The 20,243-nt window shown below is 37.7% G+C and overlaps 1 protein-coding gene across 4 annotated transcripts; it reads left to right on the forward strand.

Annotated features, from left to right (window-relative positions):
• The first annotated feature begins 289 nt into the window (after positions 1 to 289).
• On the forward strand, positions 290 to 19,595 carry mllt1a (MLLT1 super elongation complex subunit a). Of its 4 annotated transcripts, none has more exons than XM_051903217.1 (12): positions 290 to 460; positions 5,234 to 5,414; positions 6,938 to 7,020; positions 8,897 to 9,040; positions 9,169 to 9,294; positions 11,305 to 11,934; positions 12,789 to 12,876; positions 13,327 to 13,438; positions 14,084 to 14,183; positions 14,650 to 14,727; positions 16,851 to 16,922; positions 17,011 to 19,595. In XM_051903217.1, the coding sequence occupies exons 1-12, from the start codon at positions 449 to 451 to the stop codon at positions 17,137 to 17,139; spliced, it is 1,755 nt and encodes a 584-aa protein (XP_051759177.1). In that variant the 5' UTR covers positions 290 to 448; the 3' UTR covers positions 17,140 to 19,595. The 4 variants fall into 4 exon arrangements, with proteins under 4 accessions (XP_051759177.1, XP_051759180.1, XP_051759176.1 ...); XM_051903220.1 differs by having other exon boundaries at positions 14,650 to 14,718; XM_051903216.1 differs by having other exon boundaries at positions 293 to 460; positions 12,786 to 12,876.
• Positions 19,596 to 20,243: the final 648 nt, after the last annotated feature.

Genomic DNA, 20,243 nt, shown 5'->3' on the forward strand with positions numbered 1-20,243 from the left:
TTCCCTAATTAAACACATATAACAGAGGCATGCCCTCAACCAACCAATCATAACACAGCTGTGTGTAACATGCATTGTTTTCAAATACGGAACTGAAAATAATTCAGGAAAAAATAACCGCACGTTATGTAGCGCTACTAGACTACAAAAAATAAAAACATCCCATCGGTTCGGCTAATCTCTAATTATTACCTACCAGCACAGGCAGCCCGTGGGAAGTCCCGCCCACCGCGCTTCACAATTGGCTAGGCGGCGTAAATCGCATCCTAGACGGCATATGATTGGTCACAAACGCTTTCTGTTTTGGGTGCATGCCAGAGGTCCGGAGAGGGGAGGGGAACCGTCTAGTTTCCGGTTTTGGGCTGGAATTGACACACAATGAGGAGTCGGGAGCAGCCGCTCAAAAGCCTTCTGTAAATAAACAGGACCTTCATCAGGCCGGTGAACTATGGAGAATCAGGTAGAGTATGAAACGCTTTTGCTGTTGCATGGAGTGAAGTCAACTTTTGTAAGCGCGCGCTTAGAGAAATCCACCATTGCAACTGAATGTGGACACTTGGGGCTCGTGAAAGCAGCGGATCGGACCCATATACCCCCCTCCCTCTTCCCTCCTCCCTCCTCTCAGCTATCTGACTCGAGCTGGCCACGCATATTAAAGCTACATCGGTATTTGGGGACATCAGCTCAGCCTAAAGGGCTGGATGCGTGCGCCAGCTTTTGCAGTAGGCAAGTCGTGCATGTACCAGCAGAAACACAAAGGAGAGTGTTTTTGTCCTGTGCTTCTCTCTGGCCCGGGAGTCACTACAGTCTGCGGCTTTTATTAAAGGAAATGAGGAACATGCATTTTCGCGTATTAGTGTTCCTGACAGAGAGAGCAGGCACACTGAAGGCTGAGGGCATTGCACAGGTCTGCTCTGAGGGTGGGGGTCCCTGATGGACTCCTAAAGCGGGAATCTGTCTCCTTCCAAGGCTAATTAATTGCTCTTTTATGCAATATGATTTATGAGCAGCAGCAGTGATCATATGCTGTAGATGAATATCATTGCCTTAACATCCTGGCTATTTGTGTCTGTGGTCTGCAGTAGGTTCATTGCTTTTGCTGCTACTAAATACATTATTTTAGAATTAAACTTTTTCTGTTATTATTAATGTTGGATGGGCCCCATTACAAAAGTGTGCCTAAAATAGGAATCTGTTTCCGCTACAGTTATTGTTACTACTGTGAAATTATTACACCGTGATATGGAATTTCAACATTTCTTTGAAATTACTATAGTTGCTACAGTTATTGTCACTAGTGCAAAATCATAAAACATCAATATGTCATCTTTATGACAGTTTTAATGCAATAGCAATAATTGTGGTATTTTGATTTGACATTTTGACTACGTTATTACTATCATAATGTTAGTAGTCATAATAAAGCGGTCTCGATTCTTTTTTTGCTTAAGCATTACTGCTTAATATTAATGAGCTGTTTATCCAGCTATTCCATTATCAGTCCGGTTGTATTGTTTTTCTCCTTTTAACTTGCATAATCCTGCTTTAGACTACTTATTGCAGTTACATGAGCTAGATGAAAACATGAAAGCAAATCTCAAAACAAAAATCTTAATTTATTTTTATTTAATGTGATTTTTGTAAACTTTTTTGTCCCTCCACTTCTCAAGTAATGAAATATAGTTGTACTTGTACTGGTTTCATTCATTCATGATGTTTTCCAGCCTTTGACAACAGCATTGCAGCAACTCTTCTGAGACTTGTTTTGTTGTTTTGTCGTTTGCCTGTCGGCTTACACGTGACCTGCTTGTATTTTTACTGTGCTTGACTGATAATCTGTATCATAGCAGTGACCTGAGAGGAATCCAGTCTGCCACTTTTGTGTCTATTTCGCATTTTTTAACAAAAATTGATGTGGGAGTGTTTATGCTGGGAATTTGTGAGACCTGCACCCTTCTGTCTTGTGAGACCGGGAGCCAGTAGTGTTTGTCTGTCCTCCTGTTTAATCTACTCCTTTTCAAAAAGGCCTTTTGATCTTTTTTTACCCTTTTTCACCGTGGGATTAGCGTGGTCATGTGTTGAATCTCTTATTGTGTACGTCTCCTGTCTGTCCCGTATCGTCTTCATATTCGGATGGTCATGTTCCTTTCAGGCGGGGTGGAACAGCTTTTATGTAGGTAGCGTTTGTAATCGTTACTTCAAGGCAAGTTGCTGTTGCTGTGATGAAATTACAAATGGCAAGTTCTGGAAGAAGAGCAGTGGTTCTTGCCGTTGAGGGTAGCCAGGCTTTTGTCTCACTGTCTGTCTATATATGTGACACGGCTGGGGTTTGTGGGTGAGTGAATGAGAGATGGACTCATAGGGGTTATTCTGATGCCTGGCAGCATCGAGGACTGGCTGGCAGGTTTTGGCTCGGACAAGTGGCAGTGTCAGCCAACGCAGGGAGTTAAAGGGCTTTATGGTGAAAGGAAGAACAGGCCAGACGGCAGCCAATAAGATTTTCCTTCCTCTCGTTCTTATGCTTCCCATCTTTCAGAAAAGTAAAAAAAAGAAAGAAAAGAAGCTTGTCTCAATCTTATTCTCTGTTCTGGTTCTTAAATCTCCACGAGTTCAGGGGATCGAGTCAGCAGCAGCTGCTGAGCATCTCTGGGCACCTGAACCCAATCTGGCCTGTCTCCACCCTATGTGGGCAGTGTTCATTTTTCCTGGCTGCTTTTCAAGGAATTCCCTTGATGGCTTTTTCTGGCCATTTGGCAGAACCAGTTGATGATACAGATGATTAGCTTGAGCATGTGTATGAAGGGTATTCTTACTCAGATTTTGGTGTCTAGAGGCCTTTTATTAGTAACTCTTCTCTGCTATTTCAATAAGTTTTTTCAGCTATATGAATTCACTCAATTAAAACACAGTCCTCCACAAATAAAATTCCCTACAGCTTGATGATTTTCCAATGTGATGGAATCCATTTTTTGTCCTTTTTTTAGGAGGACAAAAAAGCACCATTGCATAAAATTATTTCTTAATATTAAAATATATGTAATACATATTTTATTAGATTTTAATATATATGTATATTATACATATATACACATACATACACTATATTGCAAAAGTTTTTGGACGCCTGCCTTTACATGAACTTTAATGAAATCCCATTCTTAATCCGTAGGGTTTAATATGGAGTTGGCCCACCCTTTGCAGCTATAACAGCTTCAACTCTTCTGGGAAGGCTTTCCACAAGGTTTAGGAGTGTGTTTATGGGAATTTGTGACCATTCTTCTAGAAGCGCATTTGTGATTTCAGGCAGTGATGTTGGCAAGAAGGCCTGGCTCGCAGTCTCCACTCTAATTCATCCCAAAGGTGTTCTATCGGGTTGAGGTCAGGACTCTGTGCAGGCCAGTCAAGTTCCTCCACACCAAACTCACTCATCCATGTCTTTATGGACCTTGCTTTGTGCACTGGTGCGCAGTCATGTTGGAACAGGAAGGGGCCATCCCCAAACTGTTCCCACAAAGTTGGGAGCATGAAATTGTCCAAAATGTCTTGGTATGCTGAAGCATTAAGAGTTCCTTTCACTGGAACTAAGGGGCCAAGCCCAACCCCTGAAAAACAACCCCACACCATAATCCTACTCCACCAAACTTTACACTTGGCACAATGCAGTCAGGCAAGTACTGTTCTCCTGGCAACCACCAAACCCAGACTTGTCCATTGGATTGCCAGACAGAGAAGCGTGATTCGTCACTCCAAAGAACACATCTCCACTGCTCGAGAGTCCAGTGGCGGCGTGCTTTACACCACTGCATCCGACGCTTTGCATTGCACTTGGTGATGTAAGGCTTGGATGCAGCTGCTCGGCCATGAAACCCATTCCATGAAGCTCTCTACGCACTGTTCTTGAGCTAATCTGAAGGCCACATGAAGTTTGGAGGTCTGTAGCTATTGACTCTGCAGAAAGTTGGCGATGCCAGCATGCGCTGACCGCGCTCTGTGAATTTTTTTTTATTTATTTTTTTAACGTGGCCTACCACTTCGTAGCTGAGTTGCTGTTGTTCCCAATTGCTTCCACTTTATGATACCACTAACAGTTGACCGTGGAATATTTAGTAGTGAGGAAATTTCACGAATGGACTTATTGCACAGGTGGCAACCTATCACGGTACCACGCTTGAATTCACTGAGCTCCTGAGAGCGACCCATTCTTTTACAAATGTTTGTAGAAGCAGTCTGCATGCTTAGGTGCTTGATTTTATACACCTGTGGCCATGGAAGTGATTGGAACACCTGAATTCAATGATTTGGAGGGGTGTCCCAGTACTTTTGGAAATATAGTGTATGTGACAAGTAAAGTCATTGTTACATTTCATTTATATACATTGTTCATTTATTTGAAATGGAAATACTTTGTAACAATGACTTTACTTGTCACATATATATATACGTATATGTGTGTGTATAATATTTTATGTATATATAATATGCAGCCTATCTTGGCTGCTACGTCATCAAACGTCGCTTAAGGCCATCTCAATCTGAAGGCAGCCTTCGTTTCGCATCCTCCTTCTGGCCTGTTTTGAAGGAAGCATCGAATGTGTCCTTCACGGCCTTAAATGACCCACAATCCTTTGTATACATTTATATTCAAGAAAATAAACTGACGGAAAACGAGTCCGTACTGAGCTTGTCTGAGTTTATTATGAAATAGAGACAAAAATAATGTTTTCAGACATGAAAGTATAGATGTTATGTTTTGTTTTGCTGTAAATTAATCATTTAACACTAAACTGCCAATAATGTAAGCCACTGGGAGACGGCTGTCATTCACTGTATTGCATTAATAGAAAGCCAATAAAGATTTGTAATACAAAGTATTTTTCCAAAATTAAGTTTAAATAGTATTTAAACATTTATGACGTAGCCATGTGCACTTGGTAGACTGTCTCATTCTAGCGTTTAATGCTGAGGAGGACTCTAGTCTGGAAACTTCCGAAGGTCTGGACTAAGAAGGACACAGCCTCAGTAGGATGCAGCCTTCTGTTTGAGAAGCACCCTTTATGTGATATGGCCTTTCACGTTGTCAATATCTTATTGATACTTTAAGTATTGATGTGTGTGTGTGTGTGTGTGTGTGTGTGTGTGTGTGTGCGCATATGCTGCTGGTCTCCTCTACTGAACTTCAACTGACCTCAGTTTTATTGAAGCATTTAATTAATATGTGTTTCTATTTTTGCAGTGCACGGTTCAGGTAAAGCTTGAGTTGGGTCACCGGGCCCAGCTGAGGAAGAAGGTGACATCAGAGGGCTTCACTCATGACTGGATGGTGTTTGTGCGAGGCCCCGAGAACAGCGACATTCAGCACTTTGTGGATAAAGTCGTCTTCCGGCTGCACGAGAGCTTTCCTAAACCCAAGAGAGGTAAATTTCACAGATCATATATTGCACCACCACTCACAATTCAGTCTTCAAAAACTGTATATGAGAGCCACATGACATGTTACACATCGTGAGGAGCAGCATGCTTCCTTTTTAAATATTTAAGGTTAGGGTTGGATCAATATCAAAATTTTGGCTTGGTACAATACCAGCATCTAGTATTTCATTGCTGATAATAAATCAATACTTTAGGCAGCAAATAAGCAGCCTCGGATGACTGGAGAAATGAAACTCTTGTCAGTAGATTAAACATCAACCCATTACACTTCATGCATTCCAGGTGTCACATGTCTTGGACTAACAGTGCTGGTCTAAGATCAAAGATAGCTTTGTTTTATTCACATTACTTGATAATAATATGGACAGAGGGATATTTTGAATGTATCATTTAGGGGTGGGCGATCTGACGATTTTATATTGTGATCGATCTTGAAGACATCTAAAATCTACTTTTTAAGCAAATCTTTTATGTCCTTGTAATAATGTTACAATACAGCAATGACTGCCTACTAGATGGCTGTGCTGACTGGCCGAATTTTATCAGGTGTCCCTATCATGTGTCTTTCATGTGTGGTGACGCATTTGAAAAACAATTCAACAGCAGTAGCGCTGTGTGATGAATCAAATTTTAGTTTCGGTTTCGATTTTGGCTTCTAACGATTATGAAAACATGATAGTCAAGTTAATATGATCATTGTGCCGCATGCCGTCCCTTTCCTTTAAAGCGGTGTGCTTTCGCCTCTTACAAAATACAAAAATCTCTCACTGCTCTTAACTGAATAACTTTAGTAGTTTTAATAAGAATCAATCTATATTTAATTCATACAGTGAAGACTGTGCAGTGTTTTAAAGTTTAACTCAGGGTTTAATGACTATTTTGACAACTGATTGTTTAGTGCAATACTGTGTTTAAATTGTGCAAATAGGCTTGTTCCAGTCTGGATATTCTCAGTAGTACATCTCAAAACTGGGAAGATCGCAATTCAGATTGTGGATCGTGATTGTTTGTTATAAGATCGTGATATGAAATTTTGGGAAGATCGCCCAAAATTGTGTGCGCGCACACATAACGGTATGTTCCTTTCCGGCAATCAGAGCAAACATGATGTAACAATTAATAATAATGAGCAAAGCCTTCCCTTTCGTATTTGTAAAAGAAAATGTAACACAATGGAAAAAATGTAATACAATAACAATCTTTAACAATATCAAACATTAAATAATACTTAAGACTGAAGACTGGAGTATTGATGCTGAAAATTCATCTTTGCCATCACAGGAAATTACATTTTAAAATATTTTCAAATAGAAAACAGCTTTTTAAAATGTTAATATTTCACAAATTACTGTTTTTACTGTATTTTTTTTTATTAAATACAGCCATGGTGAGCATAAGATACTTTCAAAAACATTAAAAATGTCATTCTTCTCAAGTTTTTATTTTAAATATATGGTATATGCACCAATTTTCAGTGAAATAATTCATGTATTCATTTTAATGTCAGTGTGTAAGGAGCCCCCATACAAGGTTGAGGAGTCTGGTTATGCTGGCTTTCTGATGCCCATAGAGGTCTATTTCAAAAACAAGGTGAGGTATCTTAAGTCTCTTGATGTAACTCTCCTGTGCTCTTTTGCTATTATCTCTTGCTATTTGCTATTGTAGTGTTTTATTTTTCACATTTACATTTGCACACATCCCTCTCTCAATCTGTGACTCATCAAAGCATCAGCTTCTCTTCCTCTGTCTTGTCATTTGTGAACTTCCCCTCAGTGACATTAAGTAGGCACCGTAGAATGATTTGCCTTATGAGCTAACTGGCATAATGCGAGACAATTACGCTCTCTTTTTCAAGCCCACCCGCTGACTCACAGGCTTGTGATATGCAACCGTATCTGTCGAATCTTGTCTGGAAAACATCCCCAGCCTTCAGAGAGTCTTGTTTTCCTGAGTTGTTTTCAGCAACTCACAGATTTCTGCATGCTGAGGAACAGAGATAAAAAGATTGAGGTGGAGAATGTTGGGTGTTTGATTTGTAATTCTGATCTTTGCTGAGGTTTTGCTTTTGAATCTTGAATGAAACTCTGGCAGAGCCAACCCATGAAAGAAGTCCTAGAATTACTCCAGTTTCTGCTTTTGTTGACTCACTTCAAATGCTTGAGTTGCTCATTAAAGATGCAGATTTCTGAGAAATGCTGTTGAAAGTGGATCGGACCGAGCACCACAACACACTTGTAGCCAATCAGCATTAGGGGGCGTATCCACTCATGATGGGGGAGGAGAGATGGTGAGCAAGAGGGAGATTTGAAGAAAGACTGCAGAAAGAGAGATAGCTGAAAGACATTACAAAAGAGAAAAGGTCAAAGGAATAGCACTGGAAAAAGAAGGGTTATGATCAGGCAAGAGCTGTAGGACCCTTTTTAATATTAGAAAAGCTTTCCAGTGCTGGAGAGACCCAAGCGGGAAGGCCTGAAAATGGATGGAGGTTGCGTTGTTTCGGCTAGTGTTGTCAAAATTACAGACTTCGGTACCAAGTCGGAACTGAAATTTTAAAAATGTGACGATACCAGCATTTCCCCCTAGCATTTTGAGCGCTGTTGAGAGGATTCTTAAACACCTCTGATTGGCCATTGTGAATCACACGCTCAACAGAGATGTCTGTGATTGGCTACAATGATCAGTGCTTCAAAAACATGTCGTAAATAGACACCTTTGATGCTCTTCACCGAGAGCTTACACAGATACACACGGGAGAGTTTGAAAGCAGGCGTCTATCAGTGGACCGGTCTGCTGATAGATGCCTGCTTTCAAATGCTCCCACTTTCAAAACGCTTTCAAACACTTCCATGTGCTTTCAAAAGCTCCTTTGTGTTGATCATTGTAGCCAATAACAGACATATCTGTTGAGTGTGTGAACACAATGGCCAATCAGAGGTGTTTAAGAATCCGCTCAACAGCGCTCAAAATACTAGGGGGAAATGCTGGTATTGTCACATTTTTTTTTTTAAATTTCAGTACTTTCAGTTTTCACTTTGGTACCGAGTCAGTACTTTTTAAAAACACTAGTTTCTGCTCCATATGTGAGTAACATTAGTTTTGCTGTTTGTTTGTTTTAATGTTACAGTAACAGGACAGTTTTTAGTATCATTGTTTGTCTGGAGCTGGTGTGCTGCTGGCGACTAACAACAAACTCTTGTATATACATGTAGGTTCATTTTTTGTTCTTCCTTGTTCATTTGTCATCTTCGATTTATTTTTCATGAAGCGTTATTTAGCTTCACTTCAGCTATGATAAAGAGACATCCACTCTTCATTGTGTGTTGGTTCATTTTTGGGGTGGACCAATGAAGGGAGGGGTGTGTTTGTTTGGGTTGATTCAGATATTAACAGTGTTTCTCAGAATCGCTTACTGCACCTTTAATATAAGATGATTTTATGAAATCACTGAATATTGCGATTCACACAGGAGGAGCCAAAGAAGGTGTGCTTCAATTACGACCTCTTTCTCAACCTGGAGGGCAACCCGCCTGTCAATCATCTACGCTGTGAGAAACTCACCTTTAATAACCCCACTCGTGACTTCCGTCGCAAGCTGGTCAAGGCTGGAGGGGTGAGTGGTGTATTCTGGGAGATTTGTTTTCTGATGTTGTAAACAACATAAAGTTATTGTTTTTTTTTTTTGTTTTTTTTTGCACAGTTTATTAAGGAATTTTTTTGGTGCTCTAATCTCTCATTCAGATCATGGTGGTCCCAGAGGGATCAGAAGTGCTCCCGAGACCCAGCCCAGATTACCCCATGCTTCCAACTATCCCACTTTCTGCCTTTTCTGACCCTAAGAAGAGCAAGACCTCACAAGGATCAAAGGTCTGAAAAATATGCCATCATCTGAATGATGTGCTGTTGTTTCTCTTTTTTTTTTTTTTTTTTTTTTTTTTTTTTAATGCATTAGGGTCCAAAATTAGATCAGGATTTTGACTTTTTTTTTTAACAGAAAAAAAGCTGTGATATATATATATATATATATATAATCAAAATTACGCTACTGTTTAAAAGTTTGGGGTCAGGAAGTTTTTTTTTTTTTTTTTTTTTTTTTGATAGAAATTAACTTTTATTCAGCAAGGATGCATTAAATTGATCAAAAGTGACAGTAAAGACATTTACAATGTTACAAAATACTTCTGTTTTAAATAAATGCTGTTCTTTTGAAATTTCTGTTCAACAAAGAACTGTTTTCAACATTGATAATAATAAGAAATGTTTCTTGAGCACCAAATCAACATATTATAATGATTTCTGAAGGATCATGTGACACTAAAGACTCGGCTTTGTCATCACAGGAATAAATTAGAGAATTTATAGAATTATAGAAAAAAACATCTTTTAAAAAATTGTAATAATGTTGCAGAATATTATTACTTCTACTGTATTTTTGATAAAAAAAATACAGCCTTAGTAAGCGTAAGTTTTCTGTCAAAAATATTTAAAAAATCCTACAGACCCCAAACTTTTAAACAGTAGTTTATTTTCATTTAAATTGTTAAGATTATAATTATATGTTCAAATTATAATTATGTTTTCATTTATATATTTTAAGTTATGTTAACAATTAAATTCTGATTATAGACTTTTGGACCCCTCTGTATTTCTTCTCAAATACTTTATCATGCGTGAATACCGGAAACCTTAAAATATTAAGGGATCATAGCTTTCTCTATTCTTCCTTTTGTTTACTTCTAAGCAGCAGATTAGATTGTTTCAGTAGGAATTAAGAGTCCATTATGTAGGACATGTGTCATATCTCTATTAAATGACCTTCGCTTTATCATATCCGAGCACTGGCGCTTTGTCTGGGTCACTCTGTGGCATCTTTCATTAGTGCAGTAAAGAGGGTCAGTCACTCGCTGTTGATTTACTGTGATCATCTAGTGTTGGGCGTCTTCCAGCATCCCCATTAGCTTTAACAGTCCCAATCTCAGCACAGCCTCATTAATACAGCAGATGACCTTTGTGTGAAGGTCACAGATGGGTTATACGATCACAGTTAAGACACGCTTTAATAGCCTTTTGTGATAATTTTATTATTAAAGGTGTCAAACTGTGTGCTTTATCCTAATAGGGGATCTGCTGTTTGGTTGTATTTGACAATGTGTTGTATCATGGCCAATGGTGACAGATAGTAATAATATGCTACTGAATGATTACGATATTAATATATTAGAGATGACCAAAATGACTAATAAGTTGACCTGTTTACATAAAGGCTCTAGAATTGTGCGTCCTCATATTACACATTTTTTTCGGAATTGGCTTTTCAGACTATAAAAATAAGAATGAAACGGTCTCTTCTTCACTCCAATTTCACTAATTTTCTGTCGATGTTTGTCATTTTTCATATTACATGCTGAATGCTGAACTGTTTATATAAAATGCACAGTTTCCGTGGCGTGACCCAAAGCACATGAATATGAGGCACGCGATTGGTTGTCGGTTGCTTAGTATCTAGTAGTAACATTCTAACGCCACATCGTTTTCCACTGCACACATTTTGCACCGCAATGCAGGGTTGACACCACAAAAGCGGCGCTAACTGTGCTCCGGAGCAGGGTTTCTTAACCCTGTGTAAAAAGCGGTGCTAACCCCACTTCTGAATTGCAAGTGTGAAACGTTTAACCGGGGTTAAAAGTGGGGTTTAAAACGACAATAACCCAGAGTTAAGTGAAAAGTGAAAAGCCCTAATTATTATATATTGTCCTGCCCTGTATGTTCCAATTCCTATCTAATTTGGTGAATAAGGATTATTGTTTTTAATCGTTTGCTAACCAAAGGTAGAATTTGAGTCCGTAAAGACTAAAAACTAACACTGTTTTCCTGTAGGAGCCCAGTAAAGAGGGAAGCAAAGTGTCCAAATCCCACAAAATGGCCAAGGAGCATCGAGAGCGGCCACGAAAAGACTCTGAGAGCAAGGCCACATCTAAAGGGGACGGTGACCGGGATGGCGGCAGCAAAAGTAGCCGCGACCCTTCGTCATCTTCATCCTCCTCATCCAAGAAAACAGAGATCAAAGTGAAAGACGAGAACAAAGTCCTGCCCAAAGCTGCTTTCAAGGAGCCCAAACTCACACTGAAGGAGTCCAAAATGGAAGGCATGTCTCCTAAAGGAGGGGGGGCAGTGTCGGCGGGTGGTGGAGGGGGAGGTGGAGCGGCCGATGGAAAAGCACCTAGCAAACGACCTTCCAATGCGGAGTCACCCAAACCTAGTGTCAAGAAGCCAAAGAAGGGGGGTTCAGAGGGGTCAAAAGGCTCCAGCGGTGGGGGATTCACCGGCACCTCCCCCCGGACCGCGTCTTCCTCCACAGCCTCCTCGGGTTATGTGGATAAGAAGGCCTCTAAAGAGAAGGGACGCTGGGCCAAGGGCAAGTCAGAGACCCAGGAGGTCAAGGAGTCCAAGAAGCCTCCGGAATCCGATGACTCCAACTCGGATGAAGAGGCCTCGTCTAAATCTGAGGTTAGACTTATGTGGTAATAGTTTTGTTTATAAGATTTGTTTTGGGTTTTAAATCAAGATAACACCTTTTTTTTTTTAATGAATGAATGAATTCCTTTTTTTTTTTTTTTTTTCACTACAATTTTTTTTTTTTTTTTTTTTTTTTTTAACGTTGCGTTTTAATTTCTATTTTACACAATAAAATGTATTTATTTACTTAAATAAGTCAGGTTGGTGATCTATGAAAGCTTGTTTCCGCCACCAGAATTGCATGATATAAAGTCACAATTCTAACTTTATATCTCACAATTCTGAATTTTTTTTCTCAGAATTGCGAGATATAAACTCACAATTGTGAGTTATAAAGTCAGAATTGCGTGATATAAACTCGCAATCGCGTCTTATAAAGTCAGAATTGAGATATAACTCTCAATTCTGACTTTATATTACGCAATTCTGACTTTGTAACTCAGAATTCTGACTTTGTAACTCAGAATTCTGATTTTATATTACGCAATTCTGACTTTATATCACGCAATTCTGACTTTATATCTCGCAATTCTGAGAAAAAAGTCAGAATTGTGAGAGGAAAAAGTCGCAATTACCTTTTTTATTTTTTATTCCATGGCGGAAACAAGCTTCCATAGTGATCTTTTTAAAATGGTGTTAAATTTTATTTTTACGCAATAAAATTTTGCGTAATTTTTTTTTTTTTTTCTTTTTTTATTATAAATAAATGTATTGTGAAAAAAAAAAATATACAAACTAAAATTAACACTGTTAAAAAGGTGCCAACCCCTGACCTAAAACCTTAGCTAATGTCAGTGATAAACAAACTCTTTAATTTGTATTCTGTCCACTCTTTCCCACAGCAGTCAGCACCTTCCAGCCCATCTAATTCCAGCTCCAGCTCAGAGTCCAGCTCCGACTCAGACTTTGAGCCACAACAGAAACAAGGCCAAGGTAGGATCTGCTCTTTTACTGCAAGGAGTGTCCTGATAAGCGGTCCGATCCATAAATAGATTTCCCTACTATACTTTAACTCAAGTTCATCAGACTGCTGCTTTGATCGATTACCATGGAGAGTGTTAAGGATGTGTCAGAAACAGGCACTTCCTTAAAATGAAGGAATGAGGGGCTTGTTTTGATGTGTGTAATTTGTCTTTGGCTTGTTCCTTTCACATTTTTATTTGCAACAGCCAGCCCGACAGAACATTGGCTTAATAGCGTGAGTTTGGGGTGGGACATTTTGTTTTAAGGAAATCTGTTTGAAAACAGTAATTATTTTTCAAATTCTGTTTGGTTAAGCTAGTGGCACAGAAACAACACACTTCACCTTTAAAGTGGGAGTTTAAAAGTTAAACCAAACCACTGTAGATGTTGCAAATGCTCACTCTGGACTTTGGTCTGTAGGCCCGCTGCGCTCTATGGTGGAGGACCTCCAGTCGGAGGAGTCTGATGATGACGATAGCAGCTCAGACGAAGAGACGCCAGTCAAGAACAACCTGCCCAGTCGAGACTCCAGGTCATTCTCCCTCTTTTCTTGCCAATGTTTGTTTAAGCAGGTCTTTCAGATGCTTTAAGTCCCTGTAATCAATGTTAGCAGAGGCGGAGAACGGATTTGTTTGCTCAGAGTAAACACTTCACTTCATACGCCTCTCTTTATTCTTCATCTCACTCAAGTGTTGCTGAGCTGCTTTGAAAGACTTACTTTTGTGAGGTTGGAAGTGTGAGATGACTGGTAGAATAGGATTTTCTTTTCAGTGTTAAAATTAAGTTTGCTGCATACAATTAAATCCGAATTTAACCCAAAAATGAAAACTGTCATCATTTACTCACTCACCCTCGTGTTGTTTCAAAACTGTATGACTTTCTTTCTTCTGTGTAACACAAAAAAGATATTTGAATAATGTTGACGAGAAAACGGTTTCGGTTCCCAGTGACTTCCATGGTATTTTTTTGTCCATACTATGGAAGTCAATGGGAACCGAGCCTGTTTTTTTCCCAACATCATTCAGAATCTTCTTTTGTGTTCCGCAGAAGAAGTTTGGAACAACATAAGGGTTAGTGATGACAATTTTTAAATAAATTATTAAATATGACATATTTTGTTTGGTTAAACCTTTAACTTCCTCACAGGGTTTAATTGTTTGATATTTGCCCCTCACAGACTGAGCTTAGACAGCGAGAGTGACTGCAGTGACGGGCCGCAGCGTCCCGGTCGAGACCCACCCCCTCAGCCACAGAAACACAGCTCCACCAACAACAAGGTGAACTGATACTCAAGACTGTGTCAGCTTCTTGACTGTCATCCAATTGGTGTGTTTATTCATTCAGTCATGCCAATCGTTCAGTTTACAGCACACACTCACAGCACACAGTTTTGCTCCTTTGAAATTTGATTGTTGACTGTCGGATGATGGACGATTGGCATTAATTCTTGGATTACGCTGCGCCCAGTGTTGAAATGAGGTGGCGACATGCAGCTTTTGATCCAATAACTGTGGAATGCTGCTTAACTGGGTGCTGCCAGTCAGATCACTGGGATTTGGAGCGCCGCTTAGTTTCAGCACCGCTTCAGGCACTGGTCCACTATTGCTGGAAAAACACTGCCATAGATCATTGTCTTGATTAATCATTCTTTAAACCTCTTCTTTAGTCCATTTGTATGATTTCCTTTCTTTTCTCTATTTTGTTCCTTTCCTCTCGGTTTCCTTTTGTCTGTCTATCATGCAGGTGTCAGGCAGAAAGAGTCCTGACCCTTGTTTACGTCAAGAAAAGGTCCTGAAGAAGGGATACGACAAGGTAGGAAGGGTAAATCAACCTTTTAATTTTCCACCTCTTACCTCCATAAGTTTTTTTTTTTTTTTTTTTTTTTTTTGATCAACTCAACCCAACTAGACCTTGTGAGCTGCCTTGCTGTCTACTGCCCACTTAGGTGCCCTTCTAAGGGATGCTAACTGAAATGGAACTTCATTTGCAATTGATTTTCAATAGAGTTTTCCATTAGCATGCTGCTAAGCTAATAGTGATATGCTGCATTCAAGGCATGTCGTAATTACCATTGTCTCAAGATGACAACACTTGACATTCTATTCGGAGCTGTTCACATCCTCGGACTGGGAATTGTGTGTTTCTGTGGCACCACTATCAACGCCTAAATGAATCTGCAGAGGTCAGGTGGTACAAGTAGGAGCTCTCAAACAATTCCCATCTTACAAGCTCTACAAGCTCTTGTAACGCTTTTTACAAGTTGAAAACATGTAATTGCGGTAATTACGACATGGTGTGAATGCAAAAATGCTTAAGAATACATAACACAAATATTGGGGAAAATATTTGATTAATATTCAGTAGTAAAAATAATTATTATTATTTAATTTAATAGCAATAATATTTAATAAAAAATAGCAATACATTATTAAATCAATGATGTAATAATAACTATTGTTAATTTAAAAATTTTAAATGCATTACAATAACATTTATTAGATAAATAAAATATATAATGACAACCACTATTCTCATTACATTACATATATTAAAAACAATTGTTCTTCTTACATAATTAAAGAAAATAAATTCTATTCAAAATTAATATATAAATACATTTATAGAATTACATCAAATAATTAGTTGTTATTATTATTATTATTATTACTATTATTTATAAAATATAATTAATTATCATCATTATTATTATTATTATTATTAATATTATTAATTTAATTAAATATAATTATATTTAATTACATGATGATGATGATGATGATGATAATTAATTATATTTTAAAAATAATAGTAATAATAATTAATTATCATCATCATCATCATTATTATTATTATTATTATTATTATTATTATTATTAATTTAATTAAATATAATTATAATTACATGATGATGATGATGATGATGATAATAATTATTAATTATATTTTAGAATTATATAATAACAACTATTATTATTATTATTATTAATATTATTTATTAAATGAATTATAACAAAATAATAATAAATACAATAATAAATTATATAATAATAACTTATTATTTATTATTATTATTATTATTATTATTAATAAACATATAGGTTACACTTTACAATAAGGTCTCATTTGTTGACATTAGTTAATGCATTAATTATCATAAACTAACAATGAGCACTATATTCTTTCAGTATTTATTAACCTTTGTTAATGTCAGTTGATAAAAACGTTCGTGTTCATGTTAGTTCACAGTGCATTAACTAATGTTAACATACAACTTTTTTTCTTAAAAATTAACATTTTTTTTCTTAAAATTGCATTAGTAAATGTTGAAATTAACATTAGCTAAGATTAATAAATGTTGTAGAAGTATTGTTCATTGTTAGATCATAATAACTAATGTAGTTAATTAATGTTAAGAAATGTTATTGTAAAGTGTTACCAAAATATTTAATGAAATTATAATAATAATATTAATAATTATATATTTATAAAAAAAAAAATATATATATATATATATATATATATATATATATATATATATATATATATATTATAAATAAAATATATAATTACAACAACTACTCTTAATATATAACAACAACAATTCTTCTTTAAAATTATTATTAGTAGTAGTATAATAAGCCATTTTTTGGAACTGCCTCCATCTCAGCAACCTTTTTATGATGCCTTGAAATGCTGCCTAGGTAGGCAGCTCACTAGTTTTGGAGCTGAAGTCTATTAAGTCAGTGCACAATGCATGACATCCTGCTACTGGTACTAGTTTGTAAAGCTGCTCTTTACATCTAATTTCAGTAAATGTTGATTTTTTTTTTTTTTTTTTTAATAGTTTTAGTCCAAATACAAGCTTGTACATGTCTTTGGAGAGACAGTAGAAAACTGATCTCCTGTTCTCTCATTCCTGACATCTTCCTCTCCTCTTGTTTCAGGCGTACACTGAAGAGCTGGTAGACCTTCATCGCAGGTTAATGGCATTAAGAGAGCGTAACGTTCTACAGCAGGTGGGTGTTTACGTGTGAATTAAAATAGCTTGCTTTTTTTTGTGTAAACGCTTTGAACAAACACCATTGACCTGCTTCCTGCCTCCAGATTGTGAACCTCATCGAGGAGACCGGCCACTTTAATGTCACCAACACAACTTTTGACTTTGACCTTTTCTCATTGGATGAGTCAACTGTCCGTAAACTACAGAGCTACCTGGAGGCCACCGCCACATGACAGGAAGTCCATCAAGGCTGGGGGGAGGGGGGAGGCTGCCCTTTTTCACTTCTATTGTCCTGAGAGAGGGCTGCAAAAAGGTGAAAGTCTGTTCACAGGAAATGAAAAGAGTGGGGAAACAAATCATGAAAAGGAGTGAATCATACAGTATTTTGAGGAGGAAGTGCAGCTATGTGGCGTCTCGACTGTAAACCAACACTACAACACTTCTTCTCTCCTCCTCAATATCCTGTTGGACAGGAAGATCTCTTCTTAACGGGGCCAGGACTGCTAGAAGGTCATAATCGAATCAGCTGGAAAGAAAAAGTCTCTCTGTAGCCATACGCACTGATGCATCAAGGGTTGCAACCTTTTATATTTTATTTTTGTACCAATGTTTTTCAAGGTATTTTTGATCGATTGTGGTCGGAAAAGGAAGCCCCACACGCCATGAATGTATCGCTTTTTATCCTCTAGGGCTAGTCTTAGTGCCTTTTTCACACCATCTCATTTGTGCTCTTAGCAATTGCAGCAGTGTTATCTTTCACTCCGACTTTAGTCAATCCTTCTGTGTATGTGGGATACCTGGATATCGTCCCAGGGAGATTCCGATATGTATGCCAATATGCATCAATCCTCATTTAGGTGTTCGCCAAACGGGCCTTAGAACTTAAATGTTGTGCATTGCTAGTGCAGCTTGTGAAAGTATTTGGAAATCTGTGTTGATCTCTGTGTGTTTCTGTCATCATATCTGGTTTATTCATTAGATTAAGCAGGAGAGACAAAAGAAAAGGACAAGACGAGCTGTTTTTCTCTCAGTGGCCCCTGCCGGAACAGCAGTCTGTAGATTCACTGTGCTTCTGACTCCGACTCTCTCTCTCTCTCTCTCTCTCTCTCTCTCTCTCTCTCTCTCTCTCTCTCTCTCTCTCTCTCTCTCTCTCTCTCTCTCTCTCTCTCTCTCTCTCTCTCTCAGAGCGACTACATCTCGGCTTCACTCGACTTCGCCTCTGTGTGTCCATTCTTATGCTAATAGCTTTAAGAGGCTCCATGGCCTGAGCTGCAGACCACATGCCCTTAACTTCACCCTGCGAGAGTCTGGGAGTGTCGTTTGCATGGGTTTTGAATCTTCAAATGATTCGTCTGAATCTTAGCGAACAAAAACGTTTATAGCCTTGAAGCGATTAGGGATGTTTGTGCGTTTTTCAGCAAGAGAATGATTGAGTGTCATGTGCGTGAACTTTTAACTCCCAGCTCTTGGTTTGTGAACTTTAACCTTTGACCGGATACTGGTTCGGGTCAGCCTGTCATAAAGGGGTGGAGCAAGAGGCAAAGGGGTGGAGTTAGGTGAACTTGAGTGGCAGCTCTGAAAAGACATCCCACCAAGAACACCCTTTTTTTTTTTTTTTTTTTTTTTTTTTATATATATATTTGAGGGGGTTATTTTTTTTTATTATTTATGTACCTCTGCACTTTTGGCTTTGTTGACTCAAGTACTTAATTGTCTAAACTGTATTTTTAAGAATTTTATACAATATTTACATGCAATATGATATTAATTTGTCAATTGTTTTGTGTCAAGAATTGCCAGTTTTTTAAGGATTTTTTAGTTGTTGTTTTTTTTTCTCCTCTGTATCAGCACATAAAATCATGATAGACTGTAAACGTGTCCATGAGAACTTGAAACTGTTACTTCAGGCCAATATATGAGTCCATGGCAGGGTATGTTTGCATATCAGTTGAATTTCTACTAGCATCTGTTGTAGCCTCGTTATTATCCACTACAAGGGGAGGACTGCGTATTTGTGAAACGAACAAGTGTTTGTGAGTTTGTTAATGTATGTGATTTAAACCATGCTGAAAAAAAGTCTTAAGCTAGTTTGCTGGTCTTAGAGGGGTTTTGGGCACTTGTTAGCCAATTCATCCATCTAAGACCAGCTAGTTTAAGGTTTTTTGGTTTTGTTTTTTTGGGGGGTTTTTTTCCAGAAGGAAAGTGAAGAACCTCTGTATTTTGTACATGGGATGCAGCAAAGTAACAACACTAATGGAGGGGCATATATTTCAACCATATTACATAAATACTTATGTATAGTAGACAGTCGGAATCTTATCTAAAGGAGCTGAAGGAAACATTAATCGACGGTTAATACGGCATCATTTTCCCATACTTCGTTTGCAGGTGCAGAGAGCTGTCTTTTGTCAGTCAGTGGTGGTTTTATTTGTGTTTGTGAGCGCGGAAGGACTTACTGTATTTATCCGTGGGGTTTGGGGAGGTCTGGGTTTTTACATATGTTTTGATAACGTGGTAGAAAACCTTCCTTGATCTGAACAGAAGAGTAACCTTTAGTATGACGTGTTAAACTTGGCATACAATGCCACCATGTGGTCATATGATGCAAGTTGTAATAAGGGCAAAAGATGTTACTTTTTATGTTTTTATTGCAAAATCATATTATGAATAAAGTCATTTGAGTACTGTTCACAGCGTCTTTCATTAAGAGCCAGGTTAACTGCTAAACCATCTTTTTAACCCCAGGTTAAGCTGTTTTACAGGTACATTTATTTGATAAAAAATACAGTACAACGGTGATATTGTGAAGTATTATTACAATTTAAAATAACTGTTTTCTATTTTAATATATTTTTCAATGTAATTTTTACCTGTGATGGCAAAGCTGAATTTTCAGCATCATTACTCCTCAGTGTCACATGATCCTTCAGAAATTATTCTATTCTAAATATGTTGAAACATTGCTTATCAATGTTGGAAAACATTGAAAAGTTACAAAAAAGCATTTATTTGAGAAATATTTTATAATATAAAAGCTGCCCCTTTTGATCATTATAATACTTCCTCATTTCTTTTAATTTCTGTCAACAAAAAAAAAAACATACTGACCCCAAACTGGGTTATTCTATTTGGTGTCCAAAGTCATTATTTTTTCTGCTTTTTTCAAATGGTTATATTTTTAATCATTTTAATAATTTGTTACTCATTGTCATGGATCACATGTTGTTACAGGCCATAACAATATAATATAACACTGTTGTAACAGTGTTGACAGTTTGTAACATAATTGACAGTCATACATAGAAACATACCTGACACAACACTGTTACTCTACTTG

The sequence above is a fragment of the Ctenopharyngodon idella genome, chromosome 8 (assembly GCF_019924925.1).
Source record: "Ctenopharyngodon idella isolate HZGC_01 chromosome 8, HZGC01, whole genome shotgun sequence".
Taxonomy (NCBI): Eukaryota; Metazoa; Chordata; class Actinopteri; order Cypriniformes; family Xenocyprididae; genus Ctenopharyngodon; species Ctenopharyngodon idella.